The 26,122-nt window shown below is 38.0% G+C and overlaps 2 protein-coding genes across 3 annotated transcripts in view; both read left to right on the top strand.

Moving 5' to 3' along the window:
- The first annotated feature begins 669 nt into the window (after window positions 1-669).
- On the top strand, window positions 670-2,509 carry LOC133843080 (DNA-directed RNA polymerase III subunit RPC5). Its single transcript, XM_062276464.1, has 2 exons — window positions 670-1,858; window positions 2,101-2,509. Exons 1-2 carry the CDS (start codon window positions 758-760, stop codon window positions 2,458-2,460), a joined length of 1,461 nt encoding a protein of 486 aa, XP_062132448.1. The 5' UTR covers window positions 670-757; the 3' UTR covers window positions 2,461-2,509.
- Window positions 2,510-2,910: 401 nt separating this feature from the next.
- Window positions 2,911-26,122, top strand: part of LOC133843077 (IQ motif and SEC7 domain-containing protein 1) — a 46,331-nt gene continuing 23,119 nt past the window's right edge. The window contains exon 1 of one of the 2 annotated variants that reach the window (XM_062276450.1): window positions 2,911-3,733. In XM_062276450.1, coding sequence (XP_062132434.1) covers window positions 3,426-3,733 — 308 coding nt within the window. In that variant the 5' untranslated portion in view covers window positions 2,911-3,425. Of the gene's footprint in view, window positions 3,734-22,940; window positions 23,808-26,122 lie in introns of those variants that run through there. The other variant, XM_062276453.1, reaches the window with a different exon arrangement.

Here is a 26,122-nt window from a genome sequence, read left to right as displayed (position 1 = left end):
GTATATTTATTAAAACAAATTAATAAGAGCAAATAAATTATTTTATATGTTTTTAATGATCGTAAATTGTTGGCATTCTTTTTCGTCATCTCCGAGATATGCAGCGATTACTCATTGAGGGGCGTGCGCGACGTTGACAACGACGACGACGACGCCGCAAGTCTGTGTTGATGCAACAAACATTCCCATTTCTCGTATAAAGCGTGCTATTGTTATTAATAACATTTTCAATTGAATTGATAAGGCCAGACAGACGTTGTTGCTGCCACCATCAACAAATATTTACACAACTTGCGAAGCGGGCAGAGGGGAAGCGGATTATGCGCAAGATATTCGAGTGAATTAAATCTACATTCATGTGTGTGCCGCTGATTGATGACTTATGTACGTATTTGCGGACATGGTAATCATCATAAACGGGTGTGCTGTCGCTTACTCGGCAGCACAACTTCTCCCAAGGTCAGCAGATCTGGAGTTGCTGTAATTTAACTCAATTAACCGCAAGGTTCAAGTGCATGCAACAACTGAGCGCCAATTGCTTGAATTTCAAATTTGAGAGCTATCGAAATAAATCGCTTATCGAAAAGTTCATTACATCTGGCAGCCTCATTGCACGTCCAGCGGCCACACCATATAACAGTATATTTATTTATAAAGGTGAATTTTTAAATTCAGATTACGGTCACACTGACCGCATGCGGCCAGCTGAAAAATAACAATTTGCAAGTATTACATTTAAATTGCAACAGTAACTGAAATGGACGACACCGACGATCCCATTGTGGAGGAGATACCAGTATTTCTATCCAAGCATCTGCAGGACCAGCTCTACTTGTTCCAGTACCCCACCAAAACCGAAATTGCCAACCACGACGATGCTGTCGTCGTCAACTGCTGTGTGAAACCTTTCACGCAGGAAGTCAAAGTGGATTTCGGTCTCAATCTCGAGTCTAAGCACTACGATCGCTTCAAAGGCGAACAATTCGCAGTGGCTGCCGATGGCAAGAACACTTATGGTGCTGTGCCCGCCAAGGGAGCCGAGAGACCCACATACAAGCGTGGCATTATGGATAAGCAGGCGTTTACAAGCTCACGTTCTCTCACTGACATCTCGAAATATGTGGTGGGCATCTATACGGAGGATAAGGAGGTGCATCTGTCGCCACTGGCCAGCATTGTGCAATTGAGGCCTTCGCTCACCCACTTCGACAAGGAGGACAAGCGTCGCAAGGCGGAGCAAAAGGCACAAAACGATGAGACGGATGATGAGGAGGTTGCCCAGCAGGTGACGGTGAAGTTTGCACGTGGCACCGGCGCTGGCGCCGCTGCTGCCAAGAAAACAAAGGAACAGCGAGGCACCTACGATAACTTTGTGCAACGCATTGTTGAGGAACCGTGGTGCGAAACCTATTGGCATGCAAGGAATACGCCGACAGCGGAGCTGGAACGTCAGAAAATGTTCTGCACAAATCATCAGTCGAATCAATCGTTGGCGTTGCCATCCCGCGAGTATCTGAACAAGCTGCTGCCACACGATGAGCACGTGCAACAGGTTGACGCAAACAGCGTGTTGCCAGTTTATAACAAGGCCATGTTGAAGACGATGCCGCTGCTGGAACAGCTGCGTGTGCTGCTCAAGGATGCCAAGCTTCTCTCGTTTGCCGATGTCCTCCACATTCTGACTGAGCACATCGATCCGCATGTGAATGCGGACAAAGTGCTGGCCCTATTACCTCAAGTTGGCATCTTGTTGCATGGCAACTGGGCGCCCAAGTCGGAGGTCGTTTATCCCGAGAAGATGTTGTCGCATGCAAATGGTGTGACAGCGGAGCAAATGATTCGAGCCAGGGATTACATAGTAAGTGATTAACAGAAGCCTCCTTCCACAAATTCCATGTGATTTACATTTATTTTAAAATCGATCACTTTGTTCAGTTACTATTCACATGCTCAAATATCGATATATTGCGACAACTTATCGAAACTTGCAGCTCACCTTTGCTAGTCGGTACGCGGCATTTTTGAATTTTAACAGCTTGCTACTCAGAACTTGTTTACATTCTGATCAGAAGTGTCAATAATTTGAATTTCATCTTGCAGCTCTTTAGATTCTCACGCACCTCGTTCCTGTATCGCAACCAAGTCATGACTGCCACTCAATTGCCACCCGCCGAAACTCTGGATGTTCTGAAGACTGTGGCACGCGTAACCGCTACGAAACGTTGGGAGCTGCTCCTGCCCCCAGATAAGGAGTTTGAGCAGAAGCATGTGGAGCTAGTGCAGCGTCAGGAGCTGCATTGGCGTGCTACCGAGCAGATGTACAGTGAAATGGATTGGGCCAAGGAAACGAAACGTGTGCGCAAGCGTTCCACGCGTAAAAGTGAATCGCAGCCATCAACTTCAGCAACGACAACGACGATGCCGCCTCCTGCGATGCATTTGTCCGCAACTGAAACGTAGCATCTACTAAACTGTTCCAAATAATAAAATAAAACATATTTGTTAACAAGATTGTTTTTAATCAGTTCGTGTAGCTGCTCTAGCAAAATGTGGTTGAAGTTTTACAGTTTGAGGCATACTGCAAGGGCTGCCTAGCAAAAGCAACAGTTACCAGAAACTGTACAGTTTGATGAATACAATTCAATTTAAAACCATTTATTTCTTGAAAAGACACAAATTTGAGATATAAGTTTAATAAACAAAATAATTGACTTTTAGAAGTAATTTTAAGTAATTGTTTAATAAACCTTAGATACTCTTTGAAATGTTTAACAGAATGCATGTTAAATGCGCCCGATAAAAAACCGCATAACATGTTATCGACCACACATCCCATTTGAATAATGGCAAATTGGATTTTAAAGTGGTGGATTTATGAATGCAGCAGGTTTGGTCACTCTATGCCGCCGTATTCGTATTCGTTTCGATTCCGAAGCACAAGTCGCTCGCTCGTCGCTCGCGCATGTGACGAAAATCCGAAATTTGAAAGAGTTTGTTCAACAGCCAAAATAACACACACCGACGCAGTGCAACAATAAGATCAAAATATTCCAAAGCAAAATCAAATCAAGTGAATTCCAATTTGTTGAGTGCAAGAAAAAGAATATCAAGTGAATTTAAAATCAAAGCAAACTGCGACTGCGGCGGCGTCGCTTTCGTGCCTTGTTGTCTCCGTCGTGTTGTTCTTTCTCATTCGCTTTTCTTCTTGACTGATATTCAAAGTCGCTTTTTTTCCTGTGCTTGAGCGTGTGTGTGTGTGTGCGCGAGTGTGTGTGTTGTGTTCTCCCCATCTCGCTTGCTCTGCGGTGGCGGCGGTCGCGAGTGCGTTTGCGTGGCGCGATGTTCGCTTTTAAGCCATAACATAACAACAAAATACGAAATACGACAAAAAGTGCATAGTGTGTGTTTGTAGAATATTTAAGACAATGTCGGAGGCCGAAAACAAGACCTTGTCACCAAAGCGCAGCGAGCCTGACGCTCCGGAGCAACAACAGCTGCTGTTGCATCAAACAACTCAATCGCTGCTCATGGCCAGCTCAATGCTCTGCCCCCTGCCACAGTCACAGCCACGCCCACTCAATGTGGAGGATTTGGTGCACGAGAACAATGTGTTGCACGCCAAGCTCAAGGAGCTGAGCATCGAACGCGATCGTCTGCTCTGCGAGGTGGCTAATCTACGCTTGGAGCTCGACATGTCCGAACTGAAGCGTTTGCCCCTCGATTTGGATGAAGGGTGAGTACAACTACTTTATGCTTAACTTGTTTTAAGAGGGGGGGCACTGACAGGGGGCACTGTGACTACTGAGTCACAGTGTTGTTGCGTCATGTCCTGCTCTCGACCCAGCTGTCAAATTGGTTTTTGCAAAGGCTCTGAACAAAAAATGCTACGACTTTTTCCTTCAACTTCATTCTGGTTTTTTTGCAACCCCTTTTCATGTGCAATTTCTTAGTGTGCGTGACACTGATGGCCAAAATATGGTGCCAACTTTCGATCGAGGCGAGCATTAAAAAGTGTGCCTGTTTCTTTTTATTACCTTAATTGTTTTTTCTTTCCCTTTTTTTTTTTTTTGGGTTTTTGCAACTCTGAGTCAGAGGCCGCTGTTTTTTTTTTTGTTTTTTTCGGTATGTTTCGCTTCTGCTTTTATGCTTATCGTTTCCCCTGCCATTTGTTTGCTTTGCACTTCGACGTCAATACACACGCACACTTGTACAAGTGTGTTTGTGTGTGTGTATGTGCGTAGTTTTCACCTTATCGTATGCGCCTAGTTGATAAGCGACTTCGCACTGTGCTAGACAAAGACTCAGTACACAAAACGGTTATCGATAAGCAGACCGAAAATTTATAAAAACTAGGAATTTACCAACGGAAATTCAATGGCAAGTTTAGGGCAGCTGCACATCGAACTTGTTGTTGTTATTGTTGTTGTTATTGCTATCGATGTTGCTAGAGATGAGCGTGCTGCGGGTCGTGCCAAGGGTATCTGCTTTGCCCTGACCCAAAAAGCACGATAAATAAAAAGTCTCAAATATTACGATATTGATATACGCTTTAATTGACGTCAACACGGTGAATTCTCTCTCACACTGTCTCCTTCAATTGTTGAGATAATGTGAGCATGAAGGGCAAGTGACAAACATGGATGATCAATTAATCTACATGAAATTATATTCAAATGTTTACGGTGCTTGCTCTTCAATTAAAAGCTCTCAAAATTGGGTAGGAAAATATCGTCTCAGAAAAGATGCTTATTATTAATTTAGAAATTTGTAAGATGTTTAATTTGTATGGACTTTAATTAAAAAAACAGCAAAATTTTGATATATAATATTTTTATTTTTGTATACTTGGATCATAATCTTCATGGAATTATTTAAAAATACACATTCAATTAGAACCTCTTAAAATTTGACAGTAAAATATCGCCAAATTTTTGAGAATTTATGCTCAGAAAAGATTTTTATTATTAATTTAGAAATTTTAATAAGAGTAAACTTTAATTTAGAAACTCGGAAATTTTTAAAAAAAAATTTGATGTTTACATACTTGGATCATAATCTTCATAAAATTATATTAAAATATATACAGTGCTTTCCATTCAATTAGAACCTCTTCAAAATTTGACAGTGCTTGCTAATGAAATATCTCTAAAGTCAAGCTTAGAATAATTTGTTAGGGTTAATGCTCAGCAAATTATTAATTAAATAAATAAAAAGTATACATCAATTTAGAAAATCATTAATCTGCATTAAATTAGCGGTTGCTATTCACTTAGAATATCGTGAAACTTGAGACTAAACGTTTTTGCGAGAACTCATGCTAATGCGGAAATAATTGGCTGTTAATTAAAAAGTTGGCTGACAAATAAATTTGACAAATGTTAATAAATATTAATGCTTTATTTCTAAAACAGAAAAGCAGTAAAATATTTTAATGCGAGTAAAGTGTCGGCATTGTTGATGATCAATGAATAACAAATTAAATAATATTGCGTGGGTGCGTTTTAATTGTAGATTCTCCAAAAAGAACGAAAAACGAAATTGATGGAATCAGAATATCGTAAAACGTTGTTTCGAAATTTGTTTTTGCCACATACTACAATGCTAATAAAACGAAGATAAGCTCGAGCATAAATCTGCCATAAAATTGCATAATTAAACAAGCTAGCTAAATCATATCTGTGCAACATTTAAATATTTAATGTAATTATAGTTTAGTCCCACGCTGCCATCGCTAGTAAATGAAGAACTTAGTCACAGATTAGTTGTAGTAAATGCAATGCAAACACACAAAGTACAAAAGATAAATTGGCCAGAGACACATATCGACATTGAAATACACAACGATGGAAAATAAAATAAAGATAGGAAATATTTTAAGTTAATTTAGAGGGGAATATTTGTTTTGCCTTGTGGTCATGCCCAGCGTTGAACCCGTTTAAGCAAATAAACGCAAGTGTTCAGTTATCTCTAACCGTTGTTTTTTGGCTGCCCGTTTAACCTCGCCAAATAAAATTACCAAAAAACTAAAAATACAAACTGAAATTTTAAAGAGTTGTAGCTGAGAGAAGCTCAGAAGATCAGACGGCAAAGGTTCTTTTTGGCGTTGTTGTCTTTTTGCATTGTTCACCTTCGCACAAGCATTAAATAAAACAAGTAAGAAAGTTACAGTCGAGTGTGCCCGACTGTGAGATACCCGCTACCCATTTTTAATAAAGGCAAAATATTGCGGTATCATTTTCAAAATATACCGAAAATACTAAAAAAATACTAAAAATATACCAAATGGTATGTTTGGTATATCGATACAGCACACCATTCAAAATATACCATAGACGACACAATGTACCAGATTGTCACCCAAAGCAACTCAGACCCCTAGTAAGTAGGCGTTTTTGCCCATACAAAAGTATTTCTTTAATAACTTCCACAATTTTTATCTGTTCACAACCAAATTTTCAGGAATCATAACTACTACAGTAATTATTGTATATACCAAAATTCGTAGCTCTAGCTTTAAAATTACACTTGTTATTCGATTTTTTTGATTTGCGGGGGCGGAAGTGGGCGTGGCCAAAATTTGAAACAAACTTGATCTGCGTGCAAACATAACAAATGCTGTCGAAAAAAAATTATAGCTCTATCTCTTATAGTCTCTGAGATCTAGGTGTTCATACGGACGGACGGACAGACACACAGACACACAGACACACAGACACACAGACGGACAGACGGACAGACGGACATGGCTATATCGTCTCGGCTGTTGACGCTGATCAAGAATATATATACTTTATAGGGTCGGAGATGCCTCCTTCTACCTGTTACATACATTTCCTGCCGGCACAAAGTTATAATACCCTTCTACCCTATGGGTAGCGGGTATAACAAAAAGCAAACGAAAAATGAATAAATACGAAAAAATAAAACAACAACATTAAAAACTACATTCTCAAGATGAAAACGTTGAAAATGCGCGGGCAGCTCAAATGAAGTTGTTTGTGTAGTTGTTGTGGTTGTTGTTGTTGCTGTTGTGGTTGCTGTGGTGTTGTTTGCTCTGCTGCTGTTGCTGCTTTTGGTCAGCCAACACAATTCACAATGTCGTTGGCTTTTCGCCTAGTGCCGCTGCTGTCAGTCCAACAACTCATTAGCCAAGTTATCATCATCTAATAAAGCTAAGCTCGAGCCTGCCGGCCAAAACAACTCCGGATGGAAATGGCTGTAAAAAAAAACTCTGAAAAAACTCGACGAACAAAAAAAGAAAAACATTTGCCCATTTTAAAATTGTCTGTCGAGTGCGATAATTAAGCAAGTTGGAGAGTCTATTAATTTCATACGCCCCTTTTAAGCTGCTCATCGCGAGTGACAGAGCTGGAAATATGCGAAAGAAAGAGAGGGGAATGAAAATGAATGATAGCATGTTAAACAAAGGGATGAGCAACGGTTTTCGTACCACTTAATGAGTAAACACTGTGCCAAAACTACTATTTAACAGTTAAAGATACAGAATAGATAAAGAAAGAGAGAGAGAGAAAGAACAAGAATTATTGGGAAGTCAATAACTTGGTCAAAGAACTTGGCGAAAGGTGAATATGTAGATCAGTCACATAATACTGCAGATAGGAGAGCTGCGTGGTAAATTCAAAGCAAATAAAAGATAATTGTGCTTGTATGCTAGATACACACTTAAACCTAAACATATATAAGACTGTCTCTCTCTCCGCTTATCTTGTATGTTCCATAGAAATAATGTCAATTGCTATGCATGACGCAACGAGGAAAGAATAGATTCCACACATGAGCAATTATTAGATAAGTATTTGCACATTGCCGCCCCATTTATAGAGTGTGGAATTTAGAATAATGTAAAGATACTAATTGTTATAAAGTTAAATTTTTAGAGCTGTATTTTTTATGATTTTTTTGTTAGGATATTGTTAAAAAAAATTTCCCAATTTATAGAAATTGTAAATCCGAAAAGATATTTATTATTATTAAATCAAATTTTTTGAGGTTAATTTTATAGAAGTTAGGAAAAATATTTTAAGATGTGTATTATCATAAAATCAACTTTTTAGAGGTTTATTTTCTCTTGGGTTTTCATTATATGAAGTTAAAGAAATTTTCCATTTTATAGAAGTTAGGAATTAGGAAAAATATTCATAGATATTTATTATCAAATTTTTTGAGCCTTTCTTTTTTTTTATTGGGATAGTGAAAACAAAAATCCCTTTAGAAATATTAGAAATTACGAAAAAATATTAATAGATATTTATTATAAATTTTTTTTTGAGGCTTTCTTGTTTTTCATTAGCATACAGTCCAAAACATTTCCTTTTTTATTAAAATTCGAAATTTGGAAAAATATTAATAGATTTTTAATATAACAAAATCAAAATTTTCTACGTAGCTCATTTGTTCAATAAAGATTGGAATATTTGAAAGCTACTTTCTTATAAACGGAAATATTTATCCATATTCTAGAAATTTAGTGACTAACTAGTGAAAAATGTTTATACACAATAATATCGAATGTTTTCTGTGTAGATATTACAATCATCTACACTGAAATCATTTTCCAAAAGTTCCATAATTCCAGAGAAATATTTATAAATTGGCAAATATTATTTCTGGGAAATTTTTTTTGATAAATTAAATAGCTGAAATTATTCACTATATTAATAACGTATGTGGGAATAACCAAAATATTTCATAGAGCTATTTCTGTTTGAAATATCTGAGCAATGAAACACATTTTATTTATTCGTTCAACCCATGACATATTTTATTGGTTTGTAAATCTCTTCAATACTTTATTTCTCTTAATTTGTTTTTCTATATTTAAATGACTCGGAAAAATGTTCTTCATAATTTTATGAATGCTTTGTTAACAGTTTGCTAGAGTGAAAGATTGTATGTTCTAGATTTGTATTCTTTTATTATCTAGATTTAGATGTATTTCTTTTTCATTAGTAAAAGTGTATTTTATGGTCGGTGTCGTTGATATAATCTGCGCTTCGCAATGATAAGTATCTTGTTAAATTTAGTGGTTAGCTTATACTTATAATTTTGTTGGTTTTTTTTCTTCATTTGCATGCAACATTTGTTTGTTGGGCGTCGACGTTGTGGCACCTAATTTTAAAACATGCGTGCAGCAAATGTTGTTTCTTCTCGTGGTCGTTGTTGTTGCTGTTGCTGTTGGCTTTTAATTAAAAGTTATGCTAAATGGACATGCACTGTAAGAGTTGAAGTGAGGGTAGCATAGAAGGGGGAGAGGGGAACAGTGCTGATCTAAGCGCTGAACACTCGAGACAGACAGCGAGTTGAGTCTGTGGGAGCCAAGTGGAGTCACTCCCCCTCAGTCCTCCCTCTTTCTGTGTTTGACTAGACAACAATACGAACTCGTAAACATACAGATAATTATTTATTACGCATGCAATAAACAAAATATAAAACACTTTTCTCATGAGCTGCCCGAAATACAACAACAAAAAAAAGAAACAGTTTTTCAATTGAAAAATGAGATCATCGAGCAACCAAACAGCAGCAGTGGCAAAAGAATAATAATTAAAATCACTTGTCTATATCATTTTGAAATGTTTAATAAACAATGCCACTGGCGTCTCAAGCTATTGCCATTGATATTGTGGTTGTTATTGCTGTGCTTGGGGCCTTCGCTTCACATGCGAATTTCACTTGCAAAAAATATAAATATGAAAACACTTTGCAAGCAGTCAGCTTAAGTCTTAAGTCTTTGTGGATTAGTTTTGACTGTGCACAACAAAAAAACGGCACAATGTAATCAATTTGCGGGAGACATTTTGCATTCGTTGTGTGTTGCTTGAGCTTCGGCGGCTTTGACGATGATTGATGGCCATGTAAATTGAACTGTAACTCAACTTGTAACTGGGACTGAGACTGTGACTTAAACTGAAACTGGGAATGCGGCTCGTTATCGTCTCCTACAACCAACTTCCGACTCGTGCAGCATTTGTTGCTGTTTCTGTCTGCTGCTTGACAAGCTCGTGGACAACACAACTCGCCTAACTTGGCCATAACACACACTCAGAAACACGGTTCACGATCATCACAACTTTGGTACAATTCCAATTCCAATTCCGATTCCGTATTTCATTCTGGTCGCGCCTGCGCCATGATTGACCCAAAAATGGCAAAATTCACAATGTGGGATTCGCTTTTTGCTTTTTTTTTCATTATGGAGAGAACTAACGAAGAAGAAGACACGCTACTCGAATACGTCTCTAGTTATGGTCAGCAGTTACAGCAGCTTATAATGAGCTAACTAAGCCTATTGTTCTAGTTTTGGCAAGATTTTTGTTGCCAAATTTCGACTGAGTTTTAACCTTAACCCTGATATTAGGAAGTTCGTACTTGAAGCTGACTTGTGAATTGTTTATTTATGAGTTTTGCGAAGAGAAATCAATGGTGCAATATGTCGATGAAATATGAACAACTTGATTTTAATCAAGACTTGCATAGAAAAAAGTTCATAGAAATTTTCTTAAAAGCTCCATAAACGATGTTTTGTAGCATAGAATAGGATAGGGTAGCATAGGTTAGGTTAGTATAGGGTGGGATAGGATAGGATAGGATAAGATAGGATAGGATACAAAAGGAGAAGTTAGCATAGGATGGGGTAGCATATATTAGTATAGGGTAAGGTAAGATAGAATAGGAATAAGATGGGATAGGATAGGATAAGATACTAACCTAGTTAGTATAAGGTAGAGTAGGATAGCTTAGGTTAGGTAGGTATAGGATAGAATACGAATACGATCTTATGACGGCAACCATTTCAAACTATTTCAAAATCATCATCAATGTTTTATTTCTTAATATGATAGGATATGTTAGGATACGATAGGACAGCATAAGAGAGCATAGGGTAGGGTGACATAGGGTAACATAGGATAGGAAAGGATAGTATAGGATAGGATAAAATAGGATAGGATTTGATATATTATATATAATAGGATAGAATAGAATAGGATAAGAGAGAATAGCATCATTGGTTAGGTTAGTATAGGGTAGGATAGGATAAGATACCATAGTTTAGGTTAGTATAGGATAGGATACAATATGAAGATGGCAAACCTTTTTAACTCTTTTGAAATCATTAGCAATGTTTTCATTCTTAATCAGAGTAGCTTAACTCATAAAGTTACATGTAAAGATAAGTTCTATCTTTAGATTAATTTACATTAATCATGAAGTCTTCAGTTTCAGTTTCATTTGCATTCTTATCTCAATGTCTTCTATAATCTCCATAAGCTGCACATGTCATAAAGATGTAAGAGTCTGTAGTAAATTTCTGATTGTCTGACTTGAGCAACACCTTCCACAATATGTTTTCCTCGTCGAATAAGATAAAAAAAAGTTGTCTCTTCTTTTGTCATATTACAATGTGATGTTCTTAAAGCGGAAGTTGACTAAAGACGGGTGCAAATGGCATTATCTGTAATCGCATCATCTATATAGTTTAACTGTGAGCTATGGCTATGGAATGGATTGTGGAAAATCTCAAGGAATGTAAAGTGACAGCCACTTCCGTTCTAGGGCTTTTGCAATGCTCAAATGTGTGTGTTTTGTGGAAGCAGCTGCAACATTTGCTTTGTGGCAGCTTTTCCTTGCCGTAATTTCCGACATTCTTCAATTTTTTTTGGGGTCAACTGTTGAGGGCGCGTGTCTCTGGAAGAAGTCTCGAAGTCGTCAATCAATTAACGACTGCGCAGCATAAAAATCGAGCAAAAATTTCTTTCAAAACAGCAATTAAAAAGATGCAATGTGTGTTTATTTTCTTCTTTTCTTGTTGTAAAAAAATTATAAAAACATTAAAAAACGACAAGAATGAAAAACGAAGAAAAATGAGAGAATGAAAAATATATGTGCTTTTGTTTTTGGGCATTTGATTTTCTTTTATTTTGTTTTTGGTTGTTGGTTGTTGGGCTCTTCTTGTCTTTTGTACATTGACCCAAATTCAATGCGCCATCTTCCCCTCAGGGCTATGAGTGCGTACTTCCTTCAGCTTACAGCTGACCCCCCGATTGGCCACGCACCACGCCTCAAGCTGCTTGCCGCTTGCTGCTTGCCTCTTGCCTCATGCCCCATGCAGCAGCACGCCCCAATTGCGTCTGGTGCCAAGAAAATGCGTTGTTGCTTAATTTCTACACACACACACACACTCATACTCATACTCATACAGCTTTGTCCCCTTCTCTCTTTGTTTCCCCCCTTAGACACTTTATCGGTTTTTGAGTGCAGAGACATCAGCAGCAACAGCAACAGCAGCTTCCTCCGTCTCTGCCTTCGAGTTCCCCCGCATATTCAAATTTAATTTTTCGAAAATTAAAAGCACGTCAATTCAACAGCTGTGCGAGTGTGTGTGAGTGTGTGTGAGCGTGTGTGTGTGTGGGCGCTTTGCGATTTATATTTTTAGGTTTATTTTTCATTTTTTTTTTTGGGCGACAAATACAACTTGCCACCGCCGCTCATCACTCATCAGCGGCAGCTCTTGGGGCTTGACCTTAGCTCTCTCTCTCTGTGCAACCTCAACTCGCCAACGTCAACGGACGCAGCCAGCGGCAACGCGTCTCCCTTCTCTTCCCCCTCTCTGAGTTCGGGCTGTGCGCAGTCGCCAAGTGATTGGTGACCGTCGTCAGCGTCGTCAGCGTCGTCGCAACGGCGCCGCTCGAGACGCATTCAGCAAAAACGCCCACAATAAATACACACGAATATGAATATAAAATTTATATGTATTACCAACAACACACACACTCAATCGATCGACTCGTATTTTGTGTATTAATGCCGTGTTTATGTTTATTTCATTCATTCAACCAAATTACAAATAAAAAGCGAAATCGAAAACGACAAAACGTGAAACGAAAACTGAAAACTGAAAAACATGCAAATTGAAAGCGAATTCAGTTAGCTCAACGCTTTAGCGCTCTGACCCAAGCACTCCAACTTGGTCAACACCAAGCTGACCAGCTAGCCAGCTTGGCCAAGAGACCAAGAAAAACCACGAGCAACCAGTCAACCAACCAACCAACCAACCAGAAGATAGCCATTTACGTGGCCCATTAATCGATTGTCAGCAGCGTCGTCATAAAGCCTCCCCCCCTTCTGTGTCTCCCTCTTCTCTCATCTCATCTCTCTGTCTTCCTCTCACTCTCAGTGCGCCCTCTCTCCCCCCTCGTTGGTCACTTGGTGTCGCTGCCCAGTGCTGACAACCAGTTGTTGAATTATACTCTAATAAGCGAGACGAGCATGCTGAATTTTTAATAAGGGGCAGCGTAATTGAAGTAATGCTGATAATTTAATTACGTTTTGGACATTGTTTAATATTGAAAGATGAATAAACTGCCTTTCATCTGCTGCTTCGTGGATCAGATCTAAAAACAGTGGAGAGTCAAATTGAGTGTATGTTCACATGTCTTTCGTCACCCATTAAATCATAATCACAAGCAAATTTTATTCTATGGGAAGGAAAATACTAGTTGAGTCTCTCTAATCTATATATTTAATCTGCTGCGGTTTGTAGCAATTAATTTATAGAAATAATTTAGTAAGAAACCTGCGTGTGTAATTTATTTCAAGAGTATCAATCTATATTATATATTGTGAGTAGAATACTTCATGTTCTTAGCTTTTTCTTTTACATTTGTACTTTCAACATTCAATAGTAAACTTTTATAGTATATTTATATACTAACGAGAAATTCGAATACAATTCATTGTCAATTTCTATTTCTTATCTTATTTTGTTAAGAAAAAAGCTTACAATTCTTTCTGAATTTCTATTTCTAATGCTTCTTTGATAAAGTAAAGATTCAGCATATTCATTCTCAACTGCATTAATTGCAGATCTTTGCACTGCAACTTTTCCAAGTTTTACCTTTTTATACCCGATATCCGTCTGTTTACAAGAAACTGAGCTAAATTTAATATTGGAACAGCACTTTTTTAAATAAATATACCAAAAATATATATTTCTGTATGATTTAGTATTTTTTCAGTATTTTATAGCTGTTATCCGTCTGTCTATATAAGATATAGAGCTATATTTGGACAGAACTTTTTTTTAAAAAAAATATACCGAATATACATTTCGGCATGTTTCAGTATTTTTCAGTATTTTATACCCGCTATTTATCTGTCTGTCTGTAAGAAATTAAGCTAGATTTTTTTCGGGACAGCAGTTTTTTAACCAATATACCAAATACATGCTTCAGTATATTTCAGTATTTTTGGTACTTTAGTTTGGTAAGTTTAAATGATAATACCGCACTGTTTTGCTTCTAAGGAAAATAAAATTGCTCTTTTTTTATTTTCGTTTTTGCACAAATAGAAATTAGAATTGAACTTCATATTTTTATCAAATGAATATATTTCAAAAGTGATTTTTTCTTGCATTCCCTTACTTGCATTTATAATAATCACTTAACTTCTGGCTCAACTTTCGATCATGTAAATTCATAAATTATTGTCATCACGACATTTCCAAACATTAATAGCCACCACAAATAAAAATAAACTATTTTACTTTATTGAAATCGCTTTCTATAACCATAAGTTGTCAGAGTCAATAAAATATATTTGAGCATAATAATCAAACACTCTCGAGGCGTGTTATCGATCATTATTTACTTGTTAATATTCATGGCCATTCACTCATTGATTGAGGCAGACGCATTTCCAAAGTATTCACATGTTTACAAACACACACACTCGAAACGAAGTCGCAATCAATAAATGCATTTTCCATGTGAATCAACAATTTCTATTTTCAAAGTTGATTTAACAGGCGTAATCTGGAAATTGAAACCCAGCTTGTTGCCCCGGATTACAAACATTGAGTGCATTCAAACTTCGAGCAGAGATTTTTACTTGTGTGATTTCTAGTTACCGACTATTTTGTAGCCTTTGTAGTTACTGCAATTGTTGTTGTTAGATGTGTTGTTATTGCAGTTGCAAATGTTGTTTCTACTTAGTTGCTTGTATTATGACTCTCTTTGGTGTAACATAGTTGGCTGTTTAGAGAGTTGAACCGAGCTGTGTTTGAGTTGTTGTTATACCCGCTACCCATAAGGTAGAAGGGTATTATAACTTCGTGCCAGCAGGAAATGTATGTAACAGGTAGAAGAAGGCATCTCCGACCCTATAAAGTATATATATTCCTGATCAGCGTCAACAGCCGAGACGATCTAGCCATATCCGTCTGTCCGTCTGTGTGTCTGTCCGTATGAACATCTAGATCTCAGAGACTATAAGAGATAGAGCTATAATTTTTTTTTGACAGCATTTGTTATGTTTGCACGCAGATCAAGTTAGTTTCAAATTTTTGCCACGCCCATTTCCGCCCCCGCAAATCAAAAAAATCGAATAACAAGCCTAATTTAAAAGCTAGAGTTGCGAATTTTGGTATATACAATAATTACTGTAGTAGTTATGAATCCTGAAAATTTGGTTGCGATCAGATAAAAATTGTGTAAGTTATTAAAGAAATACTTTTGTATGGGAAACAAGTAAGAAAGTTACAGTCGAGTGTGCTCGACTGTGAGATACCCGCTACCCATTTTTAATAGGGGCAAAATATTGCGGTATTATTTTCAAAATATACCGAAAATACTAAAAAAATACTAAAAATATACCAAATGGTATGTTTGGTATATTGATACAGCACACCATTCAAAATATACCATAGACGGCACAATGTACCAGATTGTCGGCCAAAGCAACTAAGACCCCTAGTAAGTAGGCGTTTTTGCCCATACAAAAGTATTTCTTTAACAACTTCCACAATTTTTATCTGATCGCAACCAAATTTTCAGGAATCATAAATACTGTAGTAATTATACTTTATACCAAAATTCGCAACTCTAGCTTTAAAATTACGCTTGTTATTCGATTTTTTTGATTTGCGGGGCGGAAGTGGGCGTGGTAAAAATTTGAAACAAACTTGATCTGCGTGCAAACATAAGAAATGCTGTCGAAAAAAAATTATAGCTCTATCTCTTATAGTCTCTGAGATCTAGGTGTTCATACGGACGGACGGACAGACGGACAGACACACAGACGGACAGACGGACATGGCTATATCGTCTCGGCTGTTGACGCTGATCAAGAATATATATACTTTATAGGGTCGGAGATGCCTCCTTCTACCTGTTACATACATTTCCTGCCGGCACAAAGTTATAATACCCTTCTACCCTATGGGTAGCGGGTATAAAAACGCCTTCTTACTAGGGGTTTTAGGCTGACAATTTGGTATATTCAGCCGTCTATCGTATATTTTGAATGCGGTACTATATCGATATACCACATATACCATTTGGTATATCTTTATTATTTTTGCAGTATATTTGGTATATTTGGAGAAAAATACCGCAAAATATATTGCTTTTATTCAAAATGGGTAGCGGGTATCTCACAGTCGAGTACACTCAACTGTAGCTTTCGTACTTGTTGTTTTTTGCCTGCCTGCCTGCCGGACTTGTGATTATATTACACTGCAGTGTCGACTTGGTTTTGCGGTATAGAAATCATCATCATAGCTGCAGCAGCAGCATTGAGAGCAGACCTGGGACGATGATTGAGTTCAACGTGTTGCCGTGGGAAGACAAACAAACATAAACTAAACGTTTATATCGATTCACAAGCAGACGGACATCACCCACAGCTAGAGGAGCAAGAGCAAGTCTTTGCACATGCTTGTTGCATGCCACATTCATTGGCACTTTCATGAAAATTAAGTTAACGTTAATTGCGTCTACAGCACCCCCAACACATACACACCTTTACTTCTGCTGTCTCGCTCTATTTTAATTACGCTACCCAATTAACACAGCTTCGTCTCGTACCTACCTCCCTCCTCCCTCCTCCACCCCCTAACTCCAGTCTAGACGTGACAAATTGAAGCAATCGCTTGATTCCCGAAATGTTTTTAAAGTCTCAATTCGTGTTTGTCATATTAACAAAACATGCAACAGACTCTCCAATAACTAAGCCAACAAGCGCCCCCACACACACATACATTGATATATATGTAAATATACACGGTCCAAAAACAACATCAAGGCAACATCAACGCAGATTTTTCCTTGTGGCCGCCGCGTCGCAAACGCTCTAAAAATAGAGTTTAACAAACTGTAAAAGTATTCATTCCACCACATACAACGCACCCAAAAAAATAGCAGCAACAGAGAAGAAGATGAAAAATATATACTACAGTGGAAACACTCACGAGCGCACTCACACAATGACACATTGGGGATGACGCGTTGATGCAACCAAAACCGCCTCCGACAGTGTGTGCGAGTGTGTGTGTGTTTAGTTATGGCTGTTGTGCCCATTTCATTTCTCTCATTCTCATTCTCTCGAAAAGTCGCTTGCAATTTTTCGCAAATATGCAGCACAACAAAATCTCAGCACACTTTTCCTACGCCTAACGAAACGTCATCGTCCTGTGGCGCTCACTTCAACTTCCCTACCTTCCTCTCTCCTCTCCTCTTCTCTTGCCTTTTCGCTGCAGGGCCACTCTTGAGGGCTCTAACTGCAGCGTAAAGGGAATGCAGACTGGAGACGCGGGGGCGGAGGCGGAGGCGTTTTGCATGCATCTTTCCCAGTGGAACAACGCTCGGCCCAATGGCACTTCTTTCAATGCGTTTTTCTCCTCTTTGTTCTTGTGCAGCGTCTGTTGAACTCCTGACTGAAGCATCTTCACTTTGAGATGCAGCTTGAGAGCTGCCAAATAGCCTCAGTTTTTAGATGGGAGAACTGTCTGATTTTCTGAAATATGTAGAACCAATTTAACAAACTAAACTTTAACTTTTAGGAATATTCAATACTTAGATCGTTTAGTAATGAACTGAAATTCAACTAAACTTTATTCACTTCTTAAATTGTTTAGTGATCAACTTTTGAGTTCTAAAAACTTAATTTCAGCTTAACAGATCTTGAGTTGACAAGCCAAAAATCATATTTTACAATTTATACTCTATATCTTCTTTTTAATCTAGAATAAAACATTCTTAAATATAGATTTCAATCTTAAAATAAGATGTTTTTAATCTTAAAATACAAATACAGCACACAAATTTTGACTCAAGATTTTTTCAACCTAAAATATTTTAAGATAGTATTTTTTGTCTTAAGATCGAAAGAATCTTAAAGCAACATTTTTCAATCTAGATTTATTTCTCTCTGTGTACTAAATGATTTAAGAAAGATCATAGAAGCCAATACTGAAGTAAGGAAAGATCATAGAAGCCAATACTAAAGTAAGGAAAGATAGAATCCAATACTATAGTAAGCAATCAACAAGTTTTGGAATATTTTATTTTTCTAATGAGTTCACTGTCTATAATTAAGATACAAGAGTTTTAACTTATCTACTCGATGGCTTCAGAATTAACAAGCTCAACATGTTCGTGTCTTAGGTAAGTTGTCAATATCGTATATCAATATCTACAATATTTTTATTATGCAAGTCTATCAATATCTTATATCAATATCTACATAATTTTTATAGTCCATGGCAAAGTAAACTTCAAAGTTCTAGTTAAAGATTAATTTCATAAATTTAAAGTAGGAAAATCCGATTTAGCAGCCAACAATTATCTCTTCAATGAAGTTTCACCGACAAAACTATCGAAGTTTGAAAACAAATCAACAAGTTCCACTTCTGCCATTGTCATACTTTCATGGCAATTCTAACGCAATCTCCTGCTTTGTGCTCAGTTTCCTACAACAACAAAAAAAAGCAATTGAAATTGATAAGTTCAAGTGCAAATAACGCAGCTATCTAATAAACGAAACACTCATTTCCACACCCAACTGGCTAATCATTATTACTCAGACAAGTGCAAGAAATTGAAAAGATAGTAAAGTAGAAAGATAATCTAATTAAACTCGAGTTGAGCACGTAAAAAAGTGCTTGATTAATAACATGCGCATAAAAGTATAAGAATAAAACTGATTGAACATATTCCAAACTATAATTAGCTGGAATATTAAGTTGCAATTATTTCGTAATCTGAATTTGAATAATAAATGAATAAGAATCAAACTGATTTAACATATTCTAAACTATAATTAGCTGGAATATTAGGTTGCAATTATTTTGTAATCTGAATTTAAATAATAAAAAATAATAAAAATTCATTTGATTTAACATATTCTTAACTATAATTAGCTCCAATATTAAGTTGCCATTATTTTGTAATCTGAATTTAAATAATAAATGCATATGAATCAAACTGATTTAACATATTCTTAACTATAATCAGGTGGAATATTAAGTTCTCATTATTTTGTAATTTGAATTTAATTTGCAGTTAATGTAGAGCATTTAATAGTCCTTAATGACGTCGCCATGCGATTTTATAATGTGTCAAAGACCGTGTTTTGAGGCGCCTCCACCCCAAACTGCAACATGAAGTGCACTGAAGTTGCATGCCCCACTGCAGCCTCCCCCTCCCCACTTCCCCCTCTGAATATGCGCGGCTCCCTCCTGGTGTGCTCTTTAGCGTTTGCTGACTTTTACACAGTTGACAAAGAACGACAGAGAGAGAGAGACTGTGGGAGAGACAGAGAGGGGAGATTGGCATGGTTGGCAGCTGCTCCATTTATACAAATTTTGCTCGCTGACTGACAGACAGACATCTCCCTTTTTCCCATTTTCCTCGAGAGAGAGAGTCGACTGCTTCTTAGGAATGCAATTCTTGATTATTTATTTATCATAATTAGCTGCCATGAGCAGCGAGTGCTAAATTTGCAGTTACATTCAGTTTAAGTACTGCACCTAGCTAATAACTTGTCATCTTCTTGGCAGCTGGATATGGAAAATTCTTTTGCTTTTTCCAGCCAGACACACACAATTTGCCTACTCGAAGTTGGTCTGCAGCTTCATTTCCATTTTCCATTTTCATTTCGAGTTCATTTCGATGATAATTCTGTGAGTTGCTTTCAGTTGTTGTTGTTGTTGTTGAGGCTGCTGCGCTTTTGTTTACACTTGAAGCATTCTTTGGGTTTGTTTTGGCTTCTCATCTTTCAGTTTGTTTGTCTTAGCTTCAGAGGGGAGCAGCAACAACATCACAGAGAGAAAAGATACAACTCAACAATTTTTATCTAGTTCAAAGTTGCATTTCTGATGCGTCGTTGTCGTGCCACTAATGCGTTTGACCCATTTCAATTGGGGGGCGTGCACCCGAGAGCATGTTTCTTTCTCTCCCACACTCCAAACTCCACTTGTCTACACTCCACACTCTCCACAGTGCAACGTGTCCACTTGTCGCTTCAAAAATTAATCCATGAGAAGCGCATTCACAAACTTTTGAACTTTGTTGTTGTGTTTTTCCTTTGCTCTTTTTCACACAATCAAATGCACAAAGAAACTGCCAAGAGGAATAAGGTTTATTTTCTTTCTTGTTGTAGCGGTGTCGTCTCACAATTGCAGTTTGCAGTTTGCTGCAGTTGCCAATTACCGCAATGTGTTGTTGCTGCTGCCGATTATTAAATGCTTATTGCCGCGCGTCTAGTATTTGAAAAGCGCGCTCGTCTATTCAAGTCGACATCGAAGACGAACTCGACATCGAAGTCGAAGGCAAAAGTCTCATTTGGGGGTAACCTCGCTGTGAGCGTCAAGTGCTTATTGTTGTTTGTTGGCTGGTTGCATTGCATGCAACGGGGCCATAGAAAGTGCAGACAGCAGTCGAGCAACCAACCACCCCACTGCAACACTTCTCCCTTCCCCCTGACACTCCCACACTCCCACCTACACTGCAATTGCCGACACTCGAGCACGCACGCAGTCAACGTTCGAGGTTTGAGGTTTGAGGGAAAGGAGTTCCCAAAAGAAGTTTTCAATTCGTCACTTTTTCTGGGTTTTTGCTTCAATACATGTCTCTCGTTCACATTTAACTCGACGCCACTCGATGCCATGCGATGCAGCCATAAAAAAGAACCTAATAACGCCTGGGAATTGTGCGCCAAAGTGATTTATTATTGATGTCAGCCAAGGGTTTGTTCTTCGGATTAGAAAGATATGGATTATCTTTTGAAAACAGACAGTTTTATTTTATTCTCTAAACTATTTGTTAAAGGTCTAGTTAAGAAAAGTCTCTGAAGTGTTGAGCATAATCTTTTATGGTTTGATTGAAATTTAATGCGAGTGATGATTTAGATTGAAAACCTAATTAGTAACCAATTAGGATTTAGTCTTAAAGCATCTTTAGGCTATGATAAAAAACAAAATTTCTTGTTATTATTTGTTTTTTTTTATATGTTTGATATTTTTCCACTAACTAGTGAAGTCAAATGTATTTATCGCTATATTCAAATTCAGTCATGAAATTCTTTGGAATTGTAAAGGGAATTGTTGAAGTAAGTAATTAGAATCCGATTTTGAAGAAATACCTAAAGCTAAAAGCTATTGAATTGACTGAATATAAGAAAAGATTTCCTTAACAATAATTTTTTTTAAATATTTAAATAAAAAACAGTAGTTCGCATTTGTTAAAGATGCGCAATTAAAATTCTCTATTTATCGATAAACTAAAACATCTGTATAAATGAATTGTTCCAAATGAGCTGTGATTCAATGAGAAATAAATATTACATTGTTATCGCTTGAAATGAACTTAAAAATAGACGCTACGGTTTACCAAATCTATTTACATTAATTTAAATTCAACCCCAATGAGTAATTAATAAATAGGAATTTAAATGAAAACATAAAATGTACATTGAAGATATTGCTTGACTAACTCCAGGGTCATTAATTCTTATAATACCAGATTATTACATTATTGATACAATACTCATTACTTGTCTTATTAAATGGGAAGACAAGTAAGTGAAGTTAATTGGCTCAGCTGGTAATGCGATTGCAATTAGTCAGCACACTTTTCTTGCAGTGTACATTTTTCGAGCTGGCAACGCTGTTTGCGCTCTCTTTGGCTTAGGTTCGCTCTCTGAGCGTTGCTCTCTCTATCTCTCTGTGTCTCTTTTTTGCGTTCACCCCGATTTTGGCAAATAAGGGTGGGCAATAAATTGCCCTAAAGTCTCTTGCCCTCTTGCGTCGTACATCTTAAGGACTCCTCAGGCACTCAAAGCTGTTGTTGTCGTCCTTAGCAAACATTCCGGATTCGCTTTGCTCACGTTTAACCCAAAGGTATTGTGAACAAAATGTGTGCGACGGCATCCAAAGCAACCCCTAAAACAGCCACAGAAAGTGAGAGAGAGAGAGCGTCCCCCCTTTTGGCGCTCCAATACTCTCTCACTTATTCGGTCTCTCTCTCTTTCTGGTTTATCTATAGCTATCTCGCTCAGTGACTGCGCTCGGCAAATTGTTGTTAATGGACTCGTTTTGCAGTTTTAATGATTTTTAATGCGCGCATAAAACTATTTAAGCGACAATTACTCAATGCAAGCGAATGAACTGAAGTTATTGGCCTGGTCCAATCAGCAAGTTGGCAGTACGACCAGGGAGAGAGAGAGGGAGGCAGTTAATTGACAGCAGCAGCTGTCCTGCAATGCAATTGCTGTGTTGCATAGCTGCAGTTGCAAATTGCCAAGTCTCTGGCAAAGGGACACGACACGAGTCGAAGCAACCACCCGGCCCAAAAAGTAAATGAGACGCAGCCCGAGACGAGACGCGACGAGACGAGGGAACATAGGAAAACAACCCGCACTCACATCTGTTCCATCTGCCAAGGGTTCTTACTCTCTCTTCACTCTCTCGGAGGGTCGCTCTCTCTCAGTTTTGCTGAGCAGTTGACGCCGCTTTGGCTCTGTCGACGCCTTTAGTAACGCTCCCAGCTCAGTAGCTCAGGAGCTGAGCGTAGCAGCCCCGTTGTAGTCAGTCTCGCCATACAGTTAGCCGACGTTAGTTTTTCGCCAGACGCTTTTCCGCCTAGCAACATTTTTCACATAAATATATACATCAACTTATTGTAGATCCCATGTAGTAGAGGCGCCACTTAGCGCTAGCTCTCTAGTGTTCTAGTGTTTTTCTCTAGTGTCTAGTGTGTCTCTAGTGTCTAGGGATCCCTGTTGAGATACAACAAGGTATCCTCGCGAGTGTCTCTCGGTGTCCCGTTTTCAGTTGTATTCTATTGTTTTTTTGTTTTTTTGTATTTGTTTTTTCGTACTTTTCGCAAACGTCCCGCCCCCCGCCTACCTCCGTCGCAGTCGCCTGTGTATGTATTCGTTTGTCTGCGGCCAACCCCGGCAAATACATCGCCATCGTCGTCGTCGTCTCTTGTCGCCCTCCTTCTGCCCCGCTGGGCGTTAATAATGCGATGAGATTGCTGCTAGTATATATGGCAGATATATATGTGGATTATAAATACTCGCTATAAGTACATATATGTAGTTTAATCGCGAAATTGGCTCAAAAGTGAAGTGAAATTCTTTGCCCGCTTGCGTCTCTATTGATTTTTTCTACTACTGCTTCGACTACTACGTGTATCTATCGCTCTGGTGCCAAAGTGTTGTAAACCGTCCATAAAAGAATCTCGAACCTAGTTCCACAGTAACCAAAAATATAATCAAACAACAAACAACGACAACAACAATTCCGTTTCATTAGACACTGCCCACATTGCACTGAAGGGTCGCTGTCTGCCTTAACTAGCACGAAACTGAAACCCCATAAAACACAAATACATATATATTCTACGTACGTATATAAAGGAAGTTATTTATCTATACACAATGAGCAGCTATACGGCCGCCCAGTACTACAAGACCACCAATATGATTACCTCCAATGAGATCTACTGGTAAGTGGAAAGTCCTTATCCTTATCCTTTTTTTCTTCTCTTTTTTTATCCTTAACTTGCGTTGCACTTGTGGGGCATCCTTCGTTCACAAAATTGCTCCAGCTGACGCCCCCGCAAATGCGTCTAGCTGCCGGCAGTTCAAGGTTCGCCTTGACGAGGTCGCTTGTGACGCAATAAACGCCTACACACAACCATCCGCATCCATCCCACCGAAGCTGCAGCAGCTGCGGCAAAAATCAATGACATCTCTGCTGTTTGTGTTTCTATGATTATTCCCCCAACTCCCTCTTGCTGCCTGCCCACACATAGTTTGGCCCCACCCTCCAATTGGCCCACACACGAACTTCCATCTCTCTTGTGGGGATAACAACAAAAGGCAGCGACGACGACGCCCACCACATAAAACACCCACACAACAGTCCCAATGCACAATGCACTATTTCAACGAGTTGAATTGGATTTCATTCAGCGCAAAAGTAGGCAACACTTTTATAACCTGCCCACTTGACAGCTGCAAGTATGCTACACTATTATTAGTTATGCCGCAGCGTAAAAGTATGCTACGATTTTTTATTGCCGCTGCTGCTGCTGCTGTGGAATGTGAGTTCGGCAAAGTTGTGACAACTTTATGATGGAAATAGTCACAAAAATTGTGTTAAGTAAATACCTTTTGTGTGCAGTTAACTGGCAGCCGGATGTGACAGGCTTAGATTATTTCGAAAGCCCATTCAATTGGAAAAAAAATCGATTATTTTGGCATGAAAATAAGCTGATATCCTTTTTCCGTGCACGTTCACGTTCTGTACTGTGTGGCAACAAAATATATATATGTACATATATATGTATTGGACATGTACATTTGCTAGCTGACAGTTACATAAAAAGCATAGCTACTAAAGCCTTGAACTCTGACATTTTGGCTACAAGCACATGACACACATAAGCACATTTGCATATATTTGTTCGATAGATACAAGTGCTGCTTGCTCGTAGTAGTAGATAGATACATAACATACTATGGATACAGATAGTACTAGTAGCAGACGTAACGCTCAGTGACTCCCACGATGAGACACGCGCATACAAAATTCCATGATAAACACGTGATTATATGTACATAACTGTCAATAGGTCTTTCGAGTCAAATGCAAGTGTAACAGCGACTGACAACCATTATCATGCACTTGTTTCTTTACGACAATCGTCTAATTGGTGTATAGCATTTCCGCGGAAAAATAAACTATAAACCTTAGGGCCAATTGATAGCACAGCGAAAGACGTGTGCGATATATAGAAGCAAACCCCGATTATTAATTCATAGTGCAGCTGGAATTGTATATTGTACTTAGACGTTGTTAAGGGTTAAGGGTTGTGATTTTTGCTGCCCTATTTCTTGTCTCGATAATTGCAGAAAATTGAACTTAATTATTGTTAAACAATTTGCATAACAAGCTAATTGATATGTACTGTAATTGAGTTGGCTCTCAGTTTTGTTTTAATATAAAGTCGGTATCGTTTTTTTTTATTATGCTTGCGTCTTGCGATACGGCCATGACTGTTTTTTTCTCTCTGCTTAAGCTGGCAATTATTATAATTATAACCACTTTTTTTGTTTGGTAATAATCAAAGCTAAAGTACTACAAAACAGACCTCAATATTAGCCATAAATGACATAAAAGTTATTCACTATTTGTCCATAATAAAATCACAAAATTAAAGCCAATAAGGAAATGCACGCTTCACTGCAAACAAAAACAGATAGACGAAAGACATTAAACCAGACTTACTCATCACGTTGATAAATCACATAAAAACCAAACTAGATTTCACATTTGTGTTGCTATAACAAAAGTCAAACTAGTTAAATATATACTATGTGTGTGTTTATGCCTTGAGTTTTCAAAAGAGTGCAAAGAGTTCATTTTGCATATATCTACGGAACGAAACTAATGGAAGTTAGCACATTAATTGTGTACTTAGTTAGTAGCTGCTATTTAGCATTTAATCATCTGACATGTGGTTCAAGTGATCTTTCAGCAAGTCTCTCTCTCTCTCTCTCTCTCTCTGTTTTTGTATCTGTTTATCTATTTGTATCTGAAGTTTCAGCGCCCAGCTTTTGTTTCGAAAGTCATGCTATTTAAATATATTATTCCACTTGACTTTATTGCCTTTGTCTCGCGATGCAAATTTCAAGTTCAAAGTGTGCCTTTAATTGCCTCTAAATGATCTGATCCACGTGATCTAGCTTTTTCACTCTCTCTCCGAATACTTTTAGCCATCGTTTGCTAATTGAAAGTCAGTCTTCTTTTTATTTG

This window comes from Drosophila sulfurigaster, chromosome 3 (genome assembly GCF_023558435.1).
Source record: "Drosophila sulfurigaster albostrigata strain 15112-1811.04 chromosome 3, ASM2355843v2, whole genome shotgun sequence".
Taxonomy (NCBI): domain Eukaryota; kingdom Metazoa; phylum Arthropoda; class Insecta; order Diptera; family Drosophilidae; genus Drosophila; species Drosophila sulfurigaster.
Note: the sequence above shows the minus strand (reverse complement) of the source record. Positions and strands in the feature narration are given on the sequence as shown.

Excerpts from the sequence above, each read along its gene's own strand:
- LOC133843080 (XM_062276464.1), top strand. The coding sequence starts at position 758 with ATGGACGACACCGACGATCCCATTGTGGAGGAGATACCAGTATTTCTA. Across the intron at positions 1,859-2,100 it reads TTCGAGCCAGGGATTACATA|CTCTTTAGATTCTCACGCAC; the intron begins GTAAGTGATTAA and ends TTCATCTTGCAG.